At 42.7% G+C, this 23850-nt stretch overlaps 2 protein-coding genes across 3 annotated transcripts; one reads left to right on the plus strand and one right to left on the minus strand.

Annotated features, from left to right (window-relative positions):
* Window positions 1-3750: 3750 nt before the first annotated feature.
* Window positions 3751-8835, plus strand: LOC138215331 (fibroblast growth factor 4-like). Its single transcript, XM_069177423.1, has 3 exons — window positions 3751-4042; window positions 6200-6303; window positions 8538-8835. The coding sequence occupies exons 1-3, from the start codon at window positions 3751-3753 to the stop codon at window positions 8712-8714; spliced, it is 573 nt and encodes a 190-aa protein (XP_069033524.1). The 3' UTR covers window positions 8715-8835.
* Window positions 8836-11724: 2889 nt separating this feature from the next.
* On the minus strand, window positions 11725-23750 carry immt (inner membrane protein, mitochondrial (mitofilin)). Of its 2 annotated transcripts, none has more exons than XM_069177468.1 (14): window positions 23593-23750; window positions 22513-22580; window positions 22217-22406; window positions 21693-21837; window positions 18807-18899; window positions 16775-16930; window positions 15844-15977; window positions 15612-15715; window positions 15123-15258; window positions 14656-14785; window positions 13194-13417; window positions 12993-13124; window positions 12694-12823; window positions 11725-12527 (listed from the first exon to the last, which is right to left on the minus strand). In XM_069177468.1, the coding sequence occupies exons 1-14, from the start codon at window positions 23632-23634 to the stop codon at window positions 11920-11922; spliced, it is 2292 nt and encodes a 763-aa protein (XP_069033569.1). In that variant the 5' UTR covers window positions 23635-23750; the 3' UTR covers window positions 11725-11919. The 2 variants fall into 2 exon arrangements, with proteins under 2 accessions (XP_069033569.1, XP_069033560.1); XM_069177459.1 differs by having other exon boundaries at window positions 22217-22409.
* Window positions 23751-23850: the final 100 nt, after the last annotated feature.

Here is a 23850-nt window from a genome sequence, read left to right on the forward strand (position 1 = left end):
CCATGTCTCGGTGAAACACATGATGCTGCACTCCCGGTACTCTCTCTGGGTCTTTACCAGCGCACCGAGCTCGTCCGTCTTATTGGCCAACAACCTCACGTTCTCCATTAAAATCGCCGGTACCGATGGTTGGAATTTTCTCCTGTTCACTTTCAACTTGGCACCAGCTCTGCAACCCCGACATCTTCTCCACAGGCCGTCCGGGATTTCTGGCTTTGCTCTGGGCAACAGCGGTCCACTGTGCATGGCTCTCCGTTACAAAGAAGGGAAAAAGTAACAGAAAAAACACCAGAAAAGTGGAAAAAAAGTTACGGTCCATTGCTTGACTGTCACTTCACAAAACGTAAAAGAAAAAAAACTCAGAAGAGGGAAAAAAAAGTGAAAAAGACTTCAAACTAAAACACACATGGGAAGCTGCTGTAACAGACTTCCACGAGCACGGTGCCATCTTGCAGACATTGTGTTATGTTGTGTTAAATTGTGTGCCTGTCGCCTGGTTCCATTTGATGGAGGACGGGATGAGTGGAATCTCCCCATCGACACTGTGTGACTGTCCTGTTTCTGTGCACACTTCTATCTGTTAGTGCCATGTATTGTTCTTTAACATCATTCATTAAAAAAGAAAATCTAAATAGAGCTAAAGATTGATGAAAGTAAACGTGAATATGTGCTGCTATTTGGTTTATTTGTGTGGGTAGCATTGTTTGTGTACCACTGAGCCATCGGGGCCCAAATGCCAGCTGGGATTAGAGCTACTGAGTTGCAGCTGTGTTTTGAGGGGTAAACACAAAGATGAGACAATTTATGAACCCAGATAATTGGAATTTTCTCGTCCTATCAGTGTCACAGTTTCTCCCACACGGCTTGGGGGAAGTTTGATGTCATAGCAAGTGTTGCTAAATGGCTACCCACGTCACAACTGCAATGGGCTTTTCCCCCAGTGGGGGTACTCGTCCTCCACATGTGTACACACATGATCTATTATAGCCCTGCAATAAGCCCTACGTGTGCCGTGTGCTGACGCACCACATGTCACATAGTATCAACCTTCCACTGCTGTGTTAAGTGCAGACTATTTGTTGCTGTGAATCACAGTGTTGTTTGCAGCGTCTCTTTATGCTTGAGCTGTTTGGATGCTGTCCAGCAGCAGAGGAGTAAGAGTAGACTGCATTACAGATAAAATATGAACGATACATGCTGCACCCCATTCAAATCACTTGTTTCTTAATGCTTCCTTTTTCTAAATAACACAGGTTTATAATTACAATGGAGCTTCCCAGGTCATGAAGATACTAACTGAACTGACAGAGCATTTAAACACCAACATCCAGACGTGAATGAAAAAAAATCCTTCAAACAAACCCTTCAGTGGGATTTCATTCAGACGACTAAAGTAGAATCACATGATCTATGATTGTGAAACACGTATTCTATGCTCCTCTGTCATGTACGTTGAGTGAGAAGAAAAACTAGAATAGCAGTATGACTTCATGGGTGTTAGGTTATAGAATAAAGTCAATTGGAAAAAGTATATTGTGAATTCATATGTTGTTTGTATATCGTTCTCTAAGGGTGGATTATATATTATGTTCATCCCACCTCAGTCTGCTTCAGAGCTCGTTTTCACTGGCAGGATGCAGCGGGAGGACGTCAGCAGCACAAGCCAGGACCTGAAGGAGTCAGGAGCTGCTGATTTTGTATAAAGAGTACAGCCACAAACTCCACGAAAATCAGGGCACACAGTTTTACTACAAATAAAGTACACAAATGTACAGGTGAATCAGGCATAGATAACAAAAGGACAACAAAACCAGATCAGGAGACAAGTGAGGATTAAAACATTAGAGAGACTGAAGGAAACCACACGAGAGTGAGAGGATCAAGCAACTATCAGGCTGGATGAAAGCGGGAACACAATTATACAGGTGAAATCGATCGGGGGGGAGGGGGCACCATTCACTCACAAGGACAGGAAGTAAAGACATCGGAAAAGACAGGGAATGTTAGTCACAAAAATAAAACAGATGAAAATATCGAAAATGTGAAAAGTAAGAAAACATCACATACTGACAAGATTAATGTTATTCAAATATTTGATTTATATCCATAAAAAAAAAAAAAAGATCTATTGTATATATTGTTAAACTTTTTCACAAAAACTTTTTATTTTTTTTATTTCAGTAAATAAAGAACAGTTAATAATGGATGCAACATGGAGTAGCTAAACTAACCATCAAGGTGGAGTGTGGATTATTTAGAAAAAGTATTTGTGAGTTCATCTCTGCAGTTTAGTTAAACTCCTGCCAGCTGTCTGGGAGGATGTGGTCACATGACTCATCAGTTCACAGGTCAGGATTGGTTGATCGCTCACTGATAACTAAACATTGATCTGAACAGAAAGTGAAGAGCTTTCTTTGTCCCATATTTTTCCTGCTTTTTCTCAGCTCAACCTTTAACAGAAGCTATGAAATGAAAACATTGACCAGCATTAAAAACCATCGTTCTGTACGTAAAGAAATTTATTTCATCACCCCTTCAAGTAGGACTATTATTTACACACCGTACTGCAAGTTGGTCATTATTACACAAGCATCTAATGTTTCTCATTCCAGCTCTACGTTAACATTCAGCTGCTGTGGTTCTGCTTGTTATGAATGAGTGAAAAGTGGACATGAAGAAAGTTCCCTGATCTTAATATGAAGAGTGCAACACTTCCTTGTGTAGGCTTGTTTGTTTTATCCTGCCTGAATAACATTTAGTGTTTGAAACAGCTTTATTGGCAGAATTTCCTTCAAGGCTCTCGGTTTCGAAGGTTTTTAAACTACCAACACAAAGTTGGTGTTTTCGTATTATAGCTCCGGTGGTGAAGTCAAAATGAACTTCATATATTCACAGCAGTTGTTTCCAAAAGCTTTGTGCTCATCCAGATGTTGCTTCGCAGACTTTCCGTTTTTCTTTATGTGATGGTTGGCTGCTATGTTTCCTCCTGATCATTCTTCCAGGTGCAATTCTCCACCTTCCTCTTCATCTTTCTGCCCAGCAGATGTTTTCTGGTCTTAACTTCCCTTTAGGTTGTTTTTCTTACATTATTAATGTCATGTCTTACAGACAAGTCCTTCCAGATTCTGAGACATTAGAAACTTCTGCCACATTAACAGTTTTTTTTTTATTATTCTTACGTGAATGAAATTAAAAGGAAGCACACATGAATGTTTGAAGAACTCTCCGACTAAGTTTCTGCTGCAGGGTTTGTCTGAACTTCTCTCTCCAACGGGGCCCAAACTTACATAGGGTTAGGTTAGGTTGCCATGGTGATACAGAAGATGGCAGGGGGGGGCCCTCACACTCATCTCTATCACATCTCAACTCATTTCTGCTCAATGTTTGTGTGCTTGCGTGTTGCTCTTTGTTTTCTGTCACTATGTGTTTTATGTATTTCTCAGTTTGTGTGCTTCTACAGCATCTGTGACTCAGACAAACAAGACAGCAGGTGGTGTGTGATGTAATATGGGACATATAAGTCTGTTGGATCTACCTGAGGACAAAGCACAACTAGAGAACGCTGGACAAAACACAGCCAAGGTGCTCAGAGATGTTTGAATATGCACACTGAAACTTTTTCCTCTTTTATCTGAGAGACTGAAGCTGGAGAAATTTGAGGACCATTTTTGTCAATACTCGGGTAACGTTGGGGTTTAAAATACACAGAAGTGCTTTACCTCCATGATTCCTTGGATAGGTGAGCTGATGATGTCATCGTCAAGGTCCAGGCTCCCTTTGCTCCTGTTGGGGACCCTCCTGTGCAGCTCCTTCGCTCCTCCTCCAGTCATCAGCAGTATGAGAGCGAGCGTTCAGGGTGGCGGATCGTTGGTTGGGAGCAGCAGCAGCTCCTGGGACAAGAGGGAAGTCACAGCGAGAGACGGAGAATACCTGCTGGGGATAAAAAGACTACGAAGGCTTTACTGTAACGTGGGCATCGGCTTCCACATTCAGGTCTTACCAAACGGGAAGATCACAGGGGTTCACAACGAGAACAGATACAGTAAGTAACTCTGCCATTCCCTGATGCATGTACAGCAGTTACTGTAGTACGTTCTCCAGAACCAGACAACCCTATTCTGAATAAGTGGTTTCAACTAGAGCCATGAGGATGATTCCTGTTGAGACTGGAACATAATAACTTTAGCAGTATTTGATTGCTCCTGTGAGTAAATAAAATGAAACTAACTGTAAAATGAATTTAAAGTCTGATGACATGAAATAGAACAACACACTAGTCTAGTCACACTGGTAAGAACAACATGTCCATCAGTGGACTGGACGTATTTCAGAAACAGCTCCGATCTTTTCTGGAACTTCAACAACAAACTGACTTTTAGGGAAGTCAGACCCACAATGCATCACTTGTACTGCCTAATATCAACATCAGCATTGTATCACAGCAGGGTTCAGGAATGTGGCTGTGCTGTAATAATAAGCACCACCACAAGGGGCTGCCTCCCTCTGTCTGACTGACACCACCATAATCAGTTCTCCATGGTGACGACTTAGTGTAGGTTATCGTATGAATATACAACGCTGCTGCCAAAACAGATTTTCCTAATGAGAGATAAAGATGATTACGTTTCATAAGGATAGGGTTAAGGATAAAACTCCGCCCACTTCTGGAACAGACCACGCCCACTTTCTGCATTCTATCCAAGTCCAGATACAGATGATGACATCTCTGTGCACCTTTACCTCCGACAGCACCAGACTCAGAGGTGACGTCATCGGCCTCAACCGGCTGAAGTGAGAGGAGAGCTGAGAGAGAAAAGAAAAGCTGAGATGACAAACAAACAAACAAACAGTGAGCAGGTCCAGTAACTACAGATCAGAAACATGCAGCTGCAGAGAGAGGAACTAACTACACTTACTAGTCGCCTCCTCAAAGTTTTGCTTATTTAATTGTGTTGAAGATGAAGAGTAGCGATTGTTGTAGCGACAGTGAGCACACCTCCTCCTGGTCAGCGGTTGGTTCGTTTTAACAATTCAACAATTCAACAATTTCCACATAAGCTAGGAGGAAAAAACTCCTCTTTAAGGGAGAAAAACCTCCAACAGAGGAAAGAAAAACTCCCTTTAACAGGAAGAAACCTCCAACAGAACCAGGATCAGAGGTGGGCGGAGCATCTGTTAACAGAACCAGGATCAGAGGTGGGCGGAGCATCTGTTAACAGAACCAGGATCAGAGGTGGGCGGCCATCTGCCTCGACCGGTTGGGGTGAGAGGAGAGCAGAGAGAGAAAAGGACAGCATAGAGATAGAAGAGAAGAACTGTTGGTGGAGACGACAATCACAGAGCAGAGACATGCAGCTCCATGACGGAACATCTGGAAAAGAAAGAACAGAAACTACACGAGTGAAGGAACTGAATGGAGACAACAGACAATAAGAAGAAACTATGGGAGAGAAGAAGATGGTGAGGTATGAGTCAGTTAAAGAGTAGGAGGAAAGAAAAGAAGATCAGCATGTAACGAGGTCCTCCAGCAGCCTCGGCCTATAACAGCATAACTAAGGGTTGGTTCAGGTCTACCTGAGCCAGCCCTAACTATAGGCTTTATCAAGAAGGAATGTTTTGAGTCTAATCTTAAAGCTAGAGAGGGTTTCTGCCCCTCCAACACAAACTGGGAGCTGGTTCCACAGGGGAGGAGCCTGAAAACTGAAGCTCCGCCTCCCATTCTACTTCTGGAAACTCCAGGAACCACAAGTAGACCAGCGTCGGGTCGTTCTCCTTTTAGTCAGTGCTGTCGGGTCGAGTCCGTCCGGTCACAATGAAAGACAGCTGGCATCCTGCAGCTGCTGAATAGAACACTGTTATCATGCGCACACACACGGTTAAAAGCAGGTATATCTGCATATTGTTATTATTCTTATTCTTATTATTCTTATTCTTATTATTATTATTATTATAGACAGCAGTGTGGTGGGTTGACATTGCTCAGCATGGCGGAGCTCTCTGGGTTCCACACGGTAGTTTAGGAGTCTTGAATCTGACGGACGTGGAAGGACGTTTTGTCTCTAACTAATTGATAAGAAAGGAGGACGTCACTGTTCACTCTGAGAAACTTCAATCTGCTTTAGAGTCCAACAAAGATGTGTTTGTATATCTAACTAAATACTGAGGATCATTGATCTGATCATTTCATGTTTCATCTCAGGCCTGCTAGAGATCTCTCCTGTGGAGAGAGGAGTGGTGACTCTGTTTGGGGTGAAGAGCGGCCTCTTCGTCGCCATGAGTGACAAAGGGAAACTCTACGGCTCGGTAAGACCGGATGAAGTCGGAGCACATGTTGGTCTTCAGTTAAACTGCACTCCTCTTAGTACTGTAGCATATCTTCACATCAACCTGTCATTGGCCTGAATGTTAACCTCGACAAGACCGACCTGCTCTTCCTTCCAGGGAAAGACTCTCCCACCCTCGACCTGACTACTACCTTCAACAACTCTGTTATCCCGACCCTGACTGATAAGAACCTCGGAGACACTCGACAGTCAACTCTCTCTTACTGCCAACATCACTGCAACAACACGTTCCTGTAGATACATGCTGCACAACATCAGGAGAATACGTCCTCTTCTCACTCAGAAAGAGGTGCAGGTTCTGGTCCAGGCTCTGGTCATCTCACATCTAGACTACTGTAACTCCCTCCTGGCAGCTCTACCTGTTAGTACCATCTGACCTCTGCAGCTCATCCAGAACGCAGCAGCTCAACTGGTCTTTAACCTCCTAGATTCACTCACACTACTCCGCTCCTCCTCCTCCTCCTCCTCCTCCTCTACATCCAGGACATGGTCCAACCCTACATCCCAGCCCCTCCCTCCGCTCTGCTTCCACCAATCAGCTTGTTGCTCCTCACTGAGCTAAACACTCTACAAAATCACGACTGTTTTCTGTCCTGGCTCCTAAATGGTAGAATGAGCTCATCAACGACATCAGGACAGCAGAAACTCTGAACATCTTCCACCACAAACTAAAAACACACCACCTCCTCCTCCTCCTCTGTCCTGGCTCCTAAATGGTAGAATGAGTTCCCCACCGACATCAGGACAGCAGAAACTCTGAACATCTTCCACCACAAACTAAAAACACACCTCCTCCTCCTTTACCTTGAACAGTAGAACTTTAGTATCTTAACATAGAACTTACTGACAGAACTTTGTAGTTTGGCTTTCTGGAAGAAATTGTATTTTCTTGATTCTTGTTGTTCTGGTTTGAACCCTCATGTTGAAATGAACTTATTGTAAGTCGCTTTGGATAAAAGAGTCAGATAAATGAAATGTAATAATGTAATGTAATCTTTAACCTCCTAGATTCACTCACACTACTCCGCTCCTCCTCCTCCTCCTCCCCACAATCCTACACTGACATGTTTCACACAGGAAGCAAACACACTGGTGTGTGTGTGTGTGTGTGTGTGTGTGTGTGTGTGTGTGGCGGACATTCTAACCACAGCAATGGTAGATTTAAGTTTGTTAAAACTTTATAAAGTTTCTTATAGTTTGTTAAGTTTGTTATAGTTTCTTAAAGTTTGTTAAAACTTGTTAAAGTTCGTTATACTTTGTTAAACTATGTTAAAGTTTGTTAAAACTTGTTAAAGTCATTATAGTTTGTTCAAACTCGTTATAGTTTGTTCAAACTTGTTAAAGTCATTATAGTTTCTTAAAGTTCATTATGCTGACACTTTTATCCAAAGCGACTTACAATACACCAATGGTACACCATCGGGAGCAACTTTAGGGTTCAGTATCTTGCTCAAGGACACTTAGGCATGTGGACAGAAGGAGTTGGGGATTGAACCACCAACCTTCTGATTAGTGTGCAACCCACTCTACCGACTGAGCTACAGCCTCCCTTAGTTATAATTATAGTTTGTTAAATTTTGTTAAAGTGCGTTATAGTTTGTTAAAGTTCGTTAAAGGGGTTTAATTTGCAAACCACACCGGTTATAAGTGAAGCATGGGAAATTATTTCATGCTCAAATGGATTTTGTGTGACTGAGCCATTTTCAGATTTCTGGCAGTTTTAACTTGTGCCCAGTTTCCATGCCAACAACTAGCTGAAAGCGTTTTCCAAACCCACCATGAGTTGGAGAGCAGGCGCTGCAGAACCGCTGGTCAACATCAATCTTCTGTCTGTAGCATTAATCTGGTCATTTATTTACTGTTGTCAAACATTTATAACTATGAACATGAATCAACCTTCATATGTGGACAGAGTGTATGTATGGAGTATTTATTTATATTGAAAAAAATGTATGTGAATAATTGAATACTGCAAAGTAAGACATTTCTTTGGTAAAATTTTGGCCTTAACAACTTTTCCACAGCACTAATTATACCAATCACACAACAGTTGTCATACTATTCAGTCATCGTTGGATCTTTATAAAAGAGAAATGCTGATTTTCACCTCACAAAAAAGAGATTGTGATGTCAGAGAAACAATGATTATTACTGACGGTTGTGCTTCTCTCTTTATCCTCCTCCTCTCCTCAGGGCCACTACAATGATGAATGCAAGTTCAAGGAGAATCTGCTGGCCAACAACTACAATGCCTATGAATCCGCAGTCTACCCTGGCATGTACATTGGCCTCAGCAAAATCGGCAAAACTAAAAGAGGCAACCGGGTCACACCGACCATGAGCATGACACACTTCCTTCCCCGGATATGAACTTAAAGATCCAAACTCATTCGAACAGAAAAAAGTTGACTGCACTGTTTGGTCAGAACGGACTGTTTGTCATCTCATGTCCTTCTACAACTAACACAGCGTCCCCCGGTGGAAGATAACACAGCGCCCCCCGGTGGAAGACTACTGCAGTCTGAGGTGCTCATGCAGATCAAAAACTCACCATAATAACCAATAAGCAACTTTTGCTTTAATTGTTTAAATGCGCCAACCAAATGGCAGTAATGTGATCTCCGCATGGCTGTGAATGAACACTGAAGTGGACAAATTTCAAAATGCTAAACAGTACAGGTGGTAATATTGCAATCAGTAAAATTGGGCTCCTTAAATTCAGGGATCGCTCCTCACCAATAAAATGCAACATCGTTTGTGTTTCTTCATTGTGATCACAGACTTTGGTCACAGAACAGCGTGACTGACAGATATATTTGATTTTACTTATTACACATACAGAGAGAGAGATATACGATACACTTTTATTTGCACAATAATACACCACACAGCTGCCAAAGAATGTCTGTATGCTGATTGTATTGTGAAATGTTAAAAACAGCTGCTTTGATGCCACATGTTGCTAAAATCAATCCACACGTTAGATAATAGATTCTATGGTGTTAGATTCATTACCCAAGACATGATGCTGCATTACTCTGCATCCAGTTTATTGTTTGTCATATTCTCTTTAGTGAAGTACAAACTGAGAATAAATAATGATTTAATTTTTACACTTGTGTTTGGTCTTATTCATACTTATTAACCTTATTAATAGCCTGTCTCATGTAAGTGGAAAGTTGAACTGTAGAAGTGAAGCACAGTGGTGGTACCATCATCATCAGGGTCCCGCTAACAACGTGGGCTTCATTGACAATTGGAATACTTTCTGGGGGAAAACCTGGTCTGATCCGGAGAGACGGCATCCATCCTACTTTGGATGGTGTAGCTCTTCTTTCTAGAAACATGGCCATGTCTCTTAACAGCCCTAAAACCTGACATTCAGGGTTGAGGCCAGGACGCAGAGCTGCAGTCTTACAGCTCCTCTGCAGCTTCTTTAGAGCTGTCACTCACCCAAAACCTTCAACATCCTGTAGAGGTTGTGTCTGTACCCAGACCACCTACATTTAAAAAACTCAACAAAAGATCTGTCAATAAAAATGTAATAAAAATTGATCCTACCAAATTAATGGATCAAAAAAATCTGACAATTAAAAGTGAACTATTAAATATGAGATCTCTCTGGTCTAAATCTCTGTTAGTAAATGACTTGATAACTGATCATCAGATTGATTTACTCTGTCTCACAGAGACCTGGCTGCAACAGGAAGAATATGTTAGGATTAATGAAGCAACTCCTCCCAGTCATATTCATTATCATATTCCTAGAGATTCAGGAGGAGGATGAGGAGGAGGAGGAGGAGTGGCAGCAATCTTCCACTCAAGTTGATCAATTAATCCAAAGCCTAAACTTAGTTATAATTCATTTGAGAGTCTGACTCTTAGTCTCTCACCTGGTCTACTTGTGGTTCCTAGAGTTTCCAGAAGTAGAATGGGAGGCGGAGCTTCAGTGTTCAGGCTCCTCCCCTGTGGAACCAGCTCCCAGTTTGTGTTGGAGGGGCAGAAACCCTCTCTAGCTTTAAGATTAGACTCAAAACGCTCCTTCTTGATAAAGCCTATAGTTAGGGCTGGCTCAGGTAGACCTGAACCAACCCTTAGTTATGCTGTTATAGGCCGAGGCTGCTGGAGGACCTCGTTACATGCTGATCTTCTTTTCTTTCCTCCTACTCTTTAACTGACTCATACCTCACCATCTTCTTCTCTCCCATAGTTTCTTCTTATTATCTGTTGTCTCCATTCAGTTCCTTCACTCGTGTAGTTTCTGTTCTTTCTTTTCCAGATGTTCCGTCATGGAGCTGCATGTCTCTGCTCTGTGATTGTCGTCTCCACCAACAGTTCTTCTCTTCTATCTCTATGCTGTCCTTTTCTCTCTCTGCTCCCCTCTCACCCCAACCGGTCGAGGCAGATGCTCCGCCCACCTCTGATCCTGGTTCTGATAACAAATGCTCCGCCCACCTCTGATCCTGGTTCTGTTAACAGATGCTCCGCCCACCTCTGATCCTGGTTCTGATAACAGATGCTCCGCCCACCTCTGATCCTGGTTCTGTTAACAGATGTTCTCCACCTCTGATCCTGGTTCTGTTAACAGATGCTCCACCCACCTCTGATCCTGGTTCTGTCGGAGGTTTCTTCCTGTTAAAGGGAGTTTTTCTTCCCTCTGTTGGAGGTTTTTCTCCCTTAAAGAGGAGTTTTTCCTCCAAGCTTATGTGGAAATTGATGAATTGTTGAATTGTTGGTTTCTCTGTATAATATTGTAAAGTCTTGCTGTAAATACTTTAATGTGTTAAGTGCCATGAAATAACCTGTGTTGTCATTTGGCGCTATATAAATAAAGTTGAATTGAATTGAATTGAGGAGAACGAACCGACCGATGACCTGAAGGAGAACTTCATCTTCACCATCATCATCATCACCATCATTATCCTCATCCGCAACCTCATATATATATGTATATATATATACACACACACACACACACACACACACACACACACACGAGTGCTCCTGCAGCGGGTTTCTGTGTTCCAGTGACCTCAGAGGATCCGACCAGACCCAACCAGACCGTCCACAGTCGACCCGATCCAACCAGACCCGACCCAACCCGATTCAACCCGACCGGACTCAACCCGATCAGACTCGACCCGATCCGACCTGTCCAGACCCGACCTGATCCAATCCAACCCGAACATGGTTGCAAGGAATCTGGGTCAGCCGACACCAGCTGATGGTTTTTACAGCGTTTCACACATTCAGCAGTGAAGAAGAAGAACCACTGGAGGGCAGCAGAGAGGCGGTCACTTCCTGTTGAACTGCTGGACTCATGTTAGAACACTTCCTGTTTTAAAAGTGGAACAGACGAAGAAACGAGTTCAGCCCAGCGTGTTGTTCAGGATTTATTGAACATCTTTCACAACATGCAGCGTGACACATGATAAGGTGATGTTGGGCGTATCTATGACAACAAGACCAAACACAGAGAAGTGAGACTATGACTTTAAATTACTTCCTGTTGGTGCTAACTGCTAACAGCTAACTGAAGGAACATATCAGACAACTATCTTCCGGGGTTGCTAGGTTACGGCGCCTGGGTGGTTCCTAAGCCCACAGCATTAGCATAAGCAGACAGCAGGCTGACGACCTGCTGGGTCTCCAGTGTGAGTCTGGCTTCAGTCAGCCAGTCCTCCACCACGCGGCGGGCTTCTCCTCTCAGCTGGTTCACCAGTTTGGCTGCCAGCTCCAGATCGCCATGCTCCAGGCAGTAGCTGGCGTACGACAGAAGCTTGAACGGGTCCAAATCCTCACTGCTCAGCTGGGTGGGCGGGGCTTCCTGTTTGTCCTCAAACAGCAGTGCAGCTTGGAGGTAGGACAGGAAGTACTGGTACAAGGAGTTGTGAGCTTCGTCTACGAGCGCGACGCGGCGGGCCAGAGATCGCAGAGAGGTGAAGCGTGCGCGCAGCGAGGCCTCGCTGTACACGCCGCGCTGCAGCGACGCTTCGGGAAGAGCCGACGCCAGAGACGAGGCAAAGTCGTTGTCGTGGCAGCTGTCTCTCACCGCCTGAGCGGCGCCCTCTAGGGGCACGGTGGGCGAGTCGGCGTTGGCAGTCTTTAAGGTGTAACTCAGAGCTTCCACAGAGAGCCACAACTGGTGAGCCTTCCGGGACTCCTCCTCCGCCACCACATGACCTGCAGCCAGACAGGAAATAGTCACATGACAGTTCAACAGTTCAACAGTTTGTAAAGAGTTCAACATGAAGGATATTAAAGAGATCAGTTAGATATGAAGGATATTAAAGAGATCAAACAGTTGGTCACAGCATCACATGACAGGTGGATGTGTGATGTGTCTTACTGTCGATGGCCTCCTCCATCCCCTTCAGCCGTGCGTAGGCGGTGTTCATGTCCAGAGTGAAGTTGTCCAGCTGCTCTTGGCTCAGTTGACGGTAGCGAGTCTCTTGTTCCAGCATCTTACTGCTCAGCACCTGAACACAGAGAGCAGCCCACCTGTGACGGTTTCCTGCATCAGTGGGCAGAAGGAGGCTGCGGCGCGGCCGGGCCGGGCCGGGCCGAACCTCCGCATCCTTCCTTGTACACAAGAGCCTCAGAGCCCCGAACATGAACCGGTATGCTGTTAGTGTGTGTGGGTGAGACCTGCTGGGCCTCGGCTCGCAGCTCCTGGTCCTGGACCTTCAGGACGTCTTGGACGTGGTCCGTGTGAGCGGCCGCCTGTCGTCGCAGCTGAGTCCTCATCTCTGCCTCCATCACGTCTCTCAACTCGGCCAGCTGGAGACAGACACACATTTAGAGGAGGGCTGGTGGAGGGAGAGGACGGGTGCTCCTCGTCTTCCTCACCTTCTTCTCCTGGTCCAGCCGGGCCTCCTCTCTGATGTGCTGCAGGGCCGTGCTCACGGCTTTCTCCAGCGCTCTCTGATCCTCCAGCTTCTGCTGCTCCAGAGCTGCATCGATGTGGATCTGCTCCCGGACCCGCTGCTCAGCCAGCTCTCGGTTCAGCTGGTCGATGCGACGGTGTGCGTGGGCGATCAGGGCGTTCAGGTCGTCGGCCGACAGTTTACCAGCTCACACACACACACAGACACAGTTACTGTGAGAACGTATACCAGTCTTGATGGACTCAGAACCACTACGTTTCCCCATGGCGGGATTAATACATGAATAAAGTCTTATATTAATCAAATAATCCATTTCACCCACTGAGCAGAATTTAATAGTTATTATTGTTATAGTTCTCCTAGCTTATGTGGGAATTGTTGAATTGTTAATTGTTTACTTTTACTATTATTATTATTATTATTGTCACTATTATAGTAAAAATAATTATTATTATTGTCTTTATTATAATTATCATTGTCCATATTAATATTGTTATTATTGTCCTAACTATTATTATCATCATATAATAATAGTAAGTATTGTTATTATCATCCTTATTATTGTCATTATCATCTTTACTATTATTATTATTATCATCCTTATTATTATCGTCCTTATTTTTATAGTAATAATTATTATAATTTTTATTACAATTATTATTGTCATTATCATCCTTACTATTATTATCATCCTTATTATAATAATGATTATTGTCCTTATCACTATAGTAATAATAAATAATATTATCGTTGTTATTATTATTATTATTATTATTATCATCCTTACTATTATTATTATTATCTTCCTTATAATAATAACAATTATTATTCTTATCATCCTTATTATTACAGTAATAATAATTATTGTCCTTACTTTAATAATTATTATCATAATTATTATTATTATCGTCATAATAATTATCATAATTATCATTATCAACCTTATTATCATCATTATTATCGTTCTTATTACTATTATTGTCCGTACTATTATTATCTTCCTTATAATTATGGTTGTCCTTATGATCATTGTTATTATTATTATCGTCCTTATTGTTATTATCAGCCTTATTAATATAATAATGATGATTATGTTTGTCCTTATTATTCTAATAATATTATTATCATCATCATTATTATAATTATCATCATTATTATCATCAACCTTATAATAATTATCATTGTCCTTATTATTATAATAATAATAATGGTAATAATAACAATCATTATTATATCCATATTATTATAATAATAACAATCAATATTATTAGAATAATAAAGAAAATAATTATTATTATCATCCATATAATATCAATAATAATAACATTATTACAATGATAATCATTATTATTATAACGCTGCATGTTCCTGTAGAGTTTCCAGCAGCTGTCATAGGTGGACCATGAGAGAATGAGAGTTCTTACTGAGGCCCTTCCAGTTGGCCTGGATGTCCGGAGTCAGGCTGCTGACCTCCCTCTGGAACTGATGCTTGGCTTCATTAACCAGCTCGCTGTACTGGGACACGATCTTTGCTTCGGACTCGGCAGATTGCACCTGCAGACGGCACAGAACCAGAGAACGGACCGTAAAGTCACAACGGACCGAGAGGAACCAGGCAAACACACAGTACCGCTACAGTCCAGCGGGGGCAGTGATGATGTCCTAATCAGGTGACCTGGTCATGTGAATCCTACATATCAGGTTTCAGTTGGAACCCGCTCCTCACATGTTGCTGTTGGACCAGCCAGGCAAGCAGTTTCCCTGTTTCCAGTCTTTATGCTAAGCTAAGTTAGCCAGCTGCTGGTTGCATCTTCAAATTTCCTGTACAGCCATGTATGTTTTTAAAATGATTTTATGTGGTCGTACATAACCGAGGAAACCACGGCCTCACCTTGGTGACCACTTTGTCCAAGTCTACCACCATCTTATGGAGGTTTTCTTCTGCTGCCAACACCAGCGGGCGGACGCCCACCATCTTCAGCCCTTTGGAGCTGTCAATCAACGACTGGAGGCTGTCCAAGGCTTCACTGCAGCGAGACACAAGGAGGAGACATGGAGGAGACATGGAGGACATATGGAAGAGACATGGAGGACATATGGAGGACACATGGAGGAGGCATGGAGGACATATGGAAGAGACATGGAGGACATATGGAGGACACACGGAGGAGACGTGTGTATAGGTGTGTGTGTATAAGTGTTTGTGTGTGTGTGTATAAGTGTGTGTGTGTGTGTATAAGTGTGTGTAGGTGTGTTTGTGTGTGTATGTATAAGTGTGTGTGTGTGTGTAGGTGTGTGTAGGTGTGTTTGTGTGTGTGTGTGTGTGTATAAGTGTGTGTGTGTGTGTGTGTGTGTGTGTGTGTGTGTGTGTGTGTGTTACTTGGCTTTCAGCAGAGCAGCTGTTGCATCATCCACAGCACCGGTTCTGTGCGTCAGAGCAGCTTCTAGCTCCTTCCACTGGACGGACTTCTCCTCAGGAGGAACCTGGAGCGGATGGACGGGTGAATGTGGCCCAACACGCATCATACATGTCAAACTACAACATACCAATAAAGGCAACATGTCCAACATTAGTGTGAACACAGCGCCTCCTGGTGGCAGTGTGTGAGTACCTCTGCTTCCATGGCCTCCTTCAGTGTGTGTGTGTGCTGTGAGATGGCCTGCAGCGCCGCCTCCTGAGCGCCGATGGCCTGCAGCGTTGCTTTGGCTGAGCTCGCCAGAGAGTCTTCAAGACGGGCGGAGACAGCTGCAAACACACAGGAGAAGTGAGACAGAGGACAGCAGGACGACCCATCATAGCTGATGCAGAGGGACGCTCGTCCTTTGACGTAACACATCCTGATTTTACATGTTTCAAACAATGTCACTGGCCATTGGTTTCCATTATGTGTCCAATCAAGGAAGGAGATGTCTCTGATTGGATATGAGCTGCATGAGGCCTGGAGATGAGGAGGCTTTACGTGACAGAATAATGAGGATCATATTCATGTGTACACACACGTTGGACTTATACATCACACCACTCTTAAATAAATTAATCAGTACCAAATATTTATAGTCCAATACCTTTGGATAGAATGACCCACATGTAAGTGTGTATAGTGTGTGTATAGAGTGTATAGTGTGTGTATAGAGTGTATAGTGTGTGTATAGAGTGTATAGTGTGTATAGAGTGTATATAGTGTGTCTCGAGTGTATAGTGTGTTTCGTGTGTATAGTGTGTGTATAGTGTATAGTGTGTGTATAGAGTGTATAGTGTGTGTATAGTGTGTATATACTGTGTATAGAGTGTATATAGTGTGTATACTGTGTGTATATAGAGTGTATATAGTGTGTATCGTGTATTTAGTGTGTATAGAGTGTAGTGTGTATACTGTGTGTATACTGTGTGTATAGTGTATAGTGTGTGTATAGTGTATAGAGTGTGTATAGAGTGTATATAGGGTGTATAGTGTGTATAGTGTGTATAGAGTGTATAGGGTGTATAGAGTGTGTATAGAGTGTAAAGTGTGTAGTGTATAGTGTGTGAGGTCAGCAGCCTACATGTGACAGCGTCCTGCTCCTCCTGGTCCTGTTGGGCCAGTCTGGCTGACACTTCCTCCACCGGACGCTCCTTCAGTGGTTCTACTGCAGCAGGCGACTCTGATTCTGGATTAACGGCTGCTGACACCAACACCTCCTGGTGGTCACTGCACTCCACTGCAGCACACACGCAGACACGCACATACATACATACATACACATATATTTATTATATATATACACACAAATATATGTATATATATTATACATATATACATACATATATACACATATATATACACATACATGTATATATACATACACACACACATATATATACATACACACACACACATATATATATATGTGTGTGTGTGTATGCGTATACATATACAGTGGTGTGAAAAAGTGTTTGCCTCCTTCCTGATTTCCAATTTTTTTGCATGTCTGTCACTTAAATGTTTCAGATCATCAAACAAATTTAAATATTAGTCAAAGATAACACAAGTAAACACAAAATGCAGTTTTTAAATGAAGGTTTTTATTATTAAGGGAGAAAAACAATCCAAACCCACATGGTCCTGTGTGAAAAAGTGTTTACCCCCTCCTGTTAAAACACAACTTAACTGGTTTATCACACCTGAGTTCAATTTCTCTAGCCACACCCAGGCCTGATTACTGACACACCTGTTCTCAATCAAGAAATCACTTCAACAGGACCTGCCTGACAAAGTGAAGTAGACCAGAAGATCCTCAGAAGATAGACATCATGCTGAGATCCAAAGAAATTCAGGAACAAATGAGAAAGAAAGTAATTGAGATCTATCAGTCTGGAAAAGGTTCTAAAGCCATTTCTAAAGCTTTGGGACTCCAGAGAACCACAGTGAGAACCATTATCCACAAATGGAGAAAACATGGAACAGTGGTGAACCTTCCCAGGAGCGGCCGGCCGACCAAAATTACCCCGAGAGAGCAGCGACGACTCATCCGAGAGGTCACAAAAGACCCCACGACAACATCCAAAGAACTGCAGGCCTCACTTGCCTCAGTTCAGGTCAGTGTTCATGACTCCACCAGAAGAAAGAGACTCGGCAGAAATGGCTGCATGGCAGAGTTCCAAGACCAAAACCACCGCTGACCAAAAACAACATTAAGGCTCGTCTCATTTTTGCCAGAAAACATCTTGATGATCCCCGAGACTTTTGGGAAAATACTCTGTGGACTGATGAGACAAATGTTGAACTTTTTGGAAGGTGTGTGTCCCGTTACATCTGGCGTAAAAGTAACACTGCATTTCAGAAGAAGAACCTCATACCAACAGTAAAATATGGTGGTGGTAGTGTGATGGTCTGGGGCTGTTTTACTGCTTCAGGACCTGGAAGACTTGCTGTGATAAATGGAACCATGAATTCTACCGTCTACCAAAACATCCTGAAGGAGAACGTCCGGCCGTCTGTTCGTGACCTCAAGCTGAAGCCAACTTGGGTTCTGCAGCAGGACAATGATCCAAAACACACCAGCAAGTCCACCTCTGAATGGATGAAGAAAAACAAAATGAAGACTTTGGAGTGGCCTCGTCAAAGTCCTGACCTGAATCCTATTGAGATGCTGTGGCATGACCTTAAAAAGGAGGTTGGTGCTGGAAAACCCTCCAATGTGTCTGAATTACAACAACTCTGTAAAGATGAGTGGGCCAACATTCCTCCACAGCTGGAAAAGACTCATTGGAAGTTATCGCAAACGCTTGATTGCAGTTGTTGCTGCTGAGGGTGGTCCAACCAGTTATTAGGTTTAGGGGGAAACACTTTTTCACACAGGGCCATGTGGGTTTGGATTGTTTTTCTCCCTTAATAATAAAAACCTTCATTTAAAAACTGCATTTTGTGTTTACTAGTGTTATCTTTGACTGATATTTAAATTTGTTTGATGATCTGAAACATTTAAGTGGCAAACAAATAAGAAATCAGGAAGGGGGCAAACACTTTTTCGGTTGGTTGGTTCTTTATGTATGCATGTGTGATGTCAGTACAGAGGTGTAGCTAGAGAATGTTACCTTTGACGACTGCTGCCTCGGTGTCACATGGAGCAGGGACTGATGGGACCTCACTGATGGCTGAGATGATGTGAGTTGCCTCAGCTGAAGCCTCTGGAAGAGACACGCACACAGAGCACAGACAGTTGGTGTGGTTCTATGAGTGTCAGCACATGCACAGACCTTCTATCTAATCCCATTTAAAGGAGCCAAGTACTGAGTGTTCTGCACCATCAGATCATTGTAAACACTGACACTCTTCAGAGTAATGATAATGTTAACTCCAACTATTGCTGAGCTGAATTTGAACAACTGTCCTGGCCACACTGACACACGAAAAGACAGACACATGATTTATCTGATGGTCCAAGGCTGTCCATCTACTGCTCCTACTACCGAATAAATGCGAGCTACTTCCTGCACGTCAGCTGAGCTGAATGTTCAGGATAACAGTACAGTGTAATAGGAGCTGTAACGACCACCCTGTACGCTACACACTACACTCCAAAGCTAAGGAAGTCTAACAGGACTACCTCAACGAGGGTGTCCACTATCAGTGGGCCTGCTGTTTATTTTCTTGATTAATCACAAACTAAATGCCAGAAAAATGCTCTGATTTCAGAAGTGTCGTCAAACATTTAGTTTAAAAAATAATTTCCCAATTTACCATAGCTGTCAATTAATCTCCTGTAATCCAGCATGAGCTAATAAATGAAAGAACTAAAGGGCAACATACATCTGCAGCACATGACTTGTGTCCAAACTGTTCTGATTCCAAAAATAAATGAACCAAATTACAAAATTGTTCATTCATTGACATTAAAATGTGGATTATAAATAATCATATCAAAACAAGTTGTAAGTACATGACTTCATCAATACATAAATTTAAACAGGAGTCAAACAGAACATGTAAGCATGGGTTAATGAATAACAAAATGAATAATTAATACTATTGCTCTGTGACGTCGCAAGCGTGTGTTGCCCTTAACAGTTTCAGCAATCTACAGACACACACAGAGGACAGCTTACCCTCACACATTTCTGTGGCTGCACAAAAACAACATAGTACACTTTCAAACACTTCAACTCAACAACAATCACTTGTACAATAACAATGCAGTGCAGGACCTGTAAACATCAGTAAACATCAGTAAATATAAGTAAACGTCAATAGATATAAGTCAACATCAGTAAATATAAGTAAACATCAGTAAATGTAAGTAAACATCAGCAAATAAGTAAACATCAGTAAACATCAGTAAACATCAATAAATATAAATAAACATCAGTAAATATAAGTAAACATCTGTAAACGTCAATAAATATAAGTAAACATCGGTAAATATAAGTAAACATCAGTAAACGTCAATAAATATAAGTAAACATCAGTAAATATAAGTAAACATCAGTAAATATAAGTAAACATCAGTAAATGTAAGTAAACATCAGCAAATAAGTAAACATCAGTAAACGTCAGTAAATGTCAGTAAACGTCAGTAAATAAGTAAACATCAGTAACTGTAAGTAAACATCAGTAACTATAAGTAAACATTAGTAAACGTCAGTAAACATAAGTAACTATAAGTAAACATCAGTAACTAAGTAAACATCAGTAACTATAAGTAAACATTAGCAAACATCAGTAACAATAAGTAAACATAAGTAACTATAAGTAAACATTAGTAAACATAAGTAAACATCAGTAACTATAAGTAAACATCAGTAACTATAAGTACACATTAGTAAACATCAGTAACTATAAGTAAACATTAGTAAACGTCAGTAAACATCAGTAACAATAAGTAAACATCAGTAACTATAAGTAAACATCAGTAAACATAAATAAACATCAGTAACTAAGTAAACATCAGCAACTATAAGTAAACATTAGCAAACATCAGTAACAATAAGTAAACATCAGTAACTATAAGTAAACATTAGTAAACATAAGTAAACATCAGTAACTATAAGTAAACATCAGTAACTATAAGTACACATTAGTAAACATAAGTAAACATCAGTAACTATAAGTAAACATTAGTAAACGTCAGTAAACATCAGTAACAATAAGTAAACATCAGTAACTATAAGTAAACGTCAGTAAACATAAATAAACATCAGTAACTATAAGTAAACATCAGTAACAATAAGTAAACATCAGTAAATATAAGTAAACATCAGTAAACAGCCCATATGGACCTGGGCTAAATGAAACAGCTGTTATCAGCTAACAGCTCTCTGAATTAATAAATCCAGGTGGACTAGTCCAGTGACAGGTGGACTATGAGGTGGTCCACAGACAGGTGGACTATGAGGTGGTCTATGAGGTGGGCCAGACAGGTGGACTATGAGGTGGACTATAAGGTGGTCCACAGACAGGTGGACTATGAGGTGGACTATGAGGTGGTCTATGAGGTGGGCCACAGACAGGTGGACTATGAGGTGGTCTATGAGGTGGGCCAGACAGGTGGACTATGAGGTGGACTATAAGGTGGTCCACAGACAGGTGGACTATGAGGTGGTCTATGAGGTGGGCCAGACAGGTGGACTATGAGGTGGACTATAAGGTGGTCCACAGACAGGTGGACTATGAGGTGGACTATGAGGTGGTCTATGAGGTGGTCTATGAGGTGGTCCACAGACAGGTGGACTGAGGTGGTCCCTGCCTGCTGTAACAACCACCTGCAGATATCTTCATCCAAAAACAAAGACCTGCAGATTGATTGACTTTGAGCTGCATTTCTTGTATGACGTGCTATACAAATAAAGTTTATTATTTGATCCTGGACATGTGACCGATGCTCCTCTGCTGACTCTGTTGCTCTCCAGTCCACACAGTACCTCAGTGAAATGAGGGACTAAAGACCTGAATATCTGCGAGCACATGAGATCTGAGAGACTTACCCTCGATGCTCTGCGCTAGCTTTGTTGGGACAGAACCAGACTCTTTGGCTGGACTCTCTGCAGCCTCCTTCACTTTCTTCTCTGACTTGGCTTTGGATGCCTTCACTTGTTTCTCCATCATGGAAGGTGGCTGATTCAACTCCATCTAAACAGCAGACATTTGAAAGGAGTGTTAAAGTTGAATAACGCATTCAAAAACATTGAATATAAATATACACATTGAATATAAATATTCACATTGAATATAAATATACACATTCAACGTAAATATAAACATTAAATATAGACATTCAATATAAATATACATTCAATATAAATATACACATTCACTCTAAACATTCATATCAAATATAAATATACACATTCAATATAAATATACACATTAAATATAAAGATGAAATATGAAGAGACCCTAGTCCCGTTCAGAGACCCAGTCCCGTTCAGAGAACCTGGTCCCGTTCAGAGAACCCGGTCCCTTTCAGAGACCCAGTACCGGGCCCCACACACTCTCACATCCCACTGACCTGTTTGTTGATGAGAAGACCCCCATGCGGAGCAGCGGGTCCCAGAACCAGACCCAGCAGCCGGTCTGTGTACGGGACGTTGTCCTCCACAGCGACTCTGAATTTGGGGTCCCATTTGGCGTAGAGTATCGTCCCTCCAACCCCCCCACTGACCGTCAGCAGGCCAGCAGCCACCACTCTGGCAGCCCCACTGCTAGGAAGGACAAGGAGGACAGGGGAAGACATGGAGGACACGGGTCGGTCAGGTTGGGGAGGGGCTCTCTGCAGGTACAGCTCACCAGTGTCCTGGGTGTTACCTGCTCTCTCCTGCTGTGTAGTGGCGGCACGGCTGCAGACCGGTCACAGGGGTTCTGCCACGGGTCTTCTACAGAGGACAGGACAGGAGGACAGAGAGGGACGAAGACAGTCAGTGTGACCTCACACATTGTTGTCTTACACACACGTATCCCACTGTTGAGTGTGTTCAGTGTGAAGAGATGACATCATCCGTTTTCTGAGCTAAAGAGGAATCGGACCGACGTGTGCTGGAGCCGCTTCACATCCCTCAGTCTGATTTACTGATCCTGCAATCTGACATCACACCAATGGGAGCGACGTTCAGCTCTGAGGACGGCCAAACTCTCATCCCCTCGCTGTATAGCAGCAGGGAACCGTTGCTTAAATGCCAATTAACATATTGCACTAAAGGGTTGTTTGGATTATAAATAATAATCCAATAAGCACTCGTTGTTGTATTTTAATGTCCGTTTATAAAACAAATGGTAAATGGTCTGTACTTGTATAGTTTTATCACCTTTTGGTCTCAAAGCGCTTTAACATGTTTTTCCATTCACACACTAAGTGACTAATCACCACCGGGAGCATTTTAGGGTTCAGTGTCTTGCTCAAGGACACTTAGGCATGTGGACAGGAGGAGCTGGGGATTGAACCACCAACCTTCTGATTGGTGTTCAACCCACTCTACTGTCTGAACCACAGCCTCCCAAAGAACAAGTGAAAGACAAACACCACCAGAGGGACATGTCTGTACTCGGCGGTATTTCAACAGGTCCCAGCTGGACAGCAGCGACCACAAAGTCAGCAGACATAAGAGTGAAAAAAGACCGACAGATATTTTTGTCTGTATGTCTTCGTGACCTCTGACCCTTAGTAGCCCGGCTCGTTAGCTTGCTGTTAGCATCTGTTACTAGAAGCTAACGGTGACAGCCGTGTTGCCTTCACGTACAGCCGTGTTGCCTTCACGTACAGCCGTGTTCCCACTCAGAGGCTCTGCGGCACCTTGAGCCAGCTGCGGGTCATTGAATGACAACATGCTAATGCTACCACGGCGGACGCGGTGTTTCGGTGTCGCGGTGTCTCGGTGTGGCCGATCTCACCCGGGCGGTGGCGTTAGCTCCTCTCAGACAGACTCTCAACATGGTCCTCGAACACGTTGTTCTTTATTCCGGATCTGTTGGACGTCCTGCAGCAGCAGCACCAGTCACTGTCCTCTTCTTCCTCCTCTCGCGCGCCTTTGGCCTTTAGTGGTTTAAACGCTTGCGTGCACAGCACTGCCCCCTCAGGCCAACTGGTCACACTACACTTCCGTTCCGTTTCCTCCTTTGTTCTTTTACAAATGTATATAAATACATAAT

Source organism: Embiotoca jacksoni, unplaced genomic scaffold (genome assembly GCF_022577435.1).
Source record: "Embiotoca jacksoni isolate LCO1_2020_lvr unplaced genomic scaffold, fEmbJac1.0.p SCAF_108, whole genome shotgun sequence".
Classification (NCBI taxonomy): Eukaryota; Metazoa; Chordata; class Actinopteri; family Embiotocidae; genus Embiotoca; species Embiotoca jacksoni.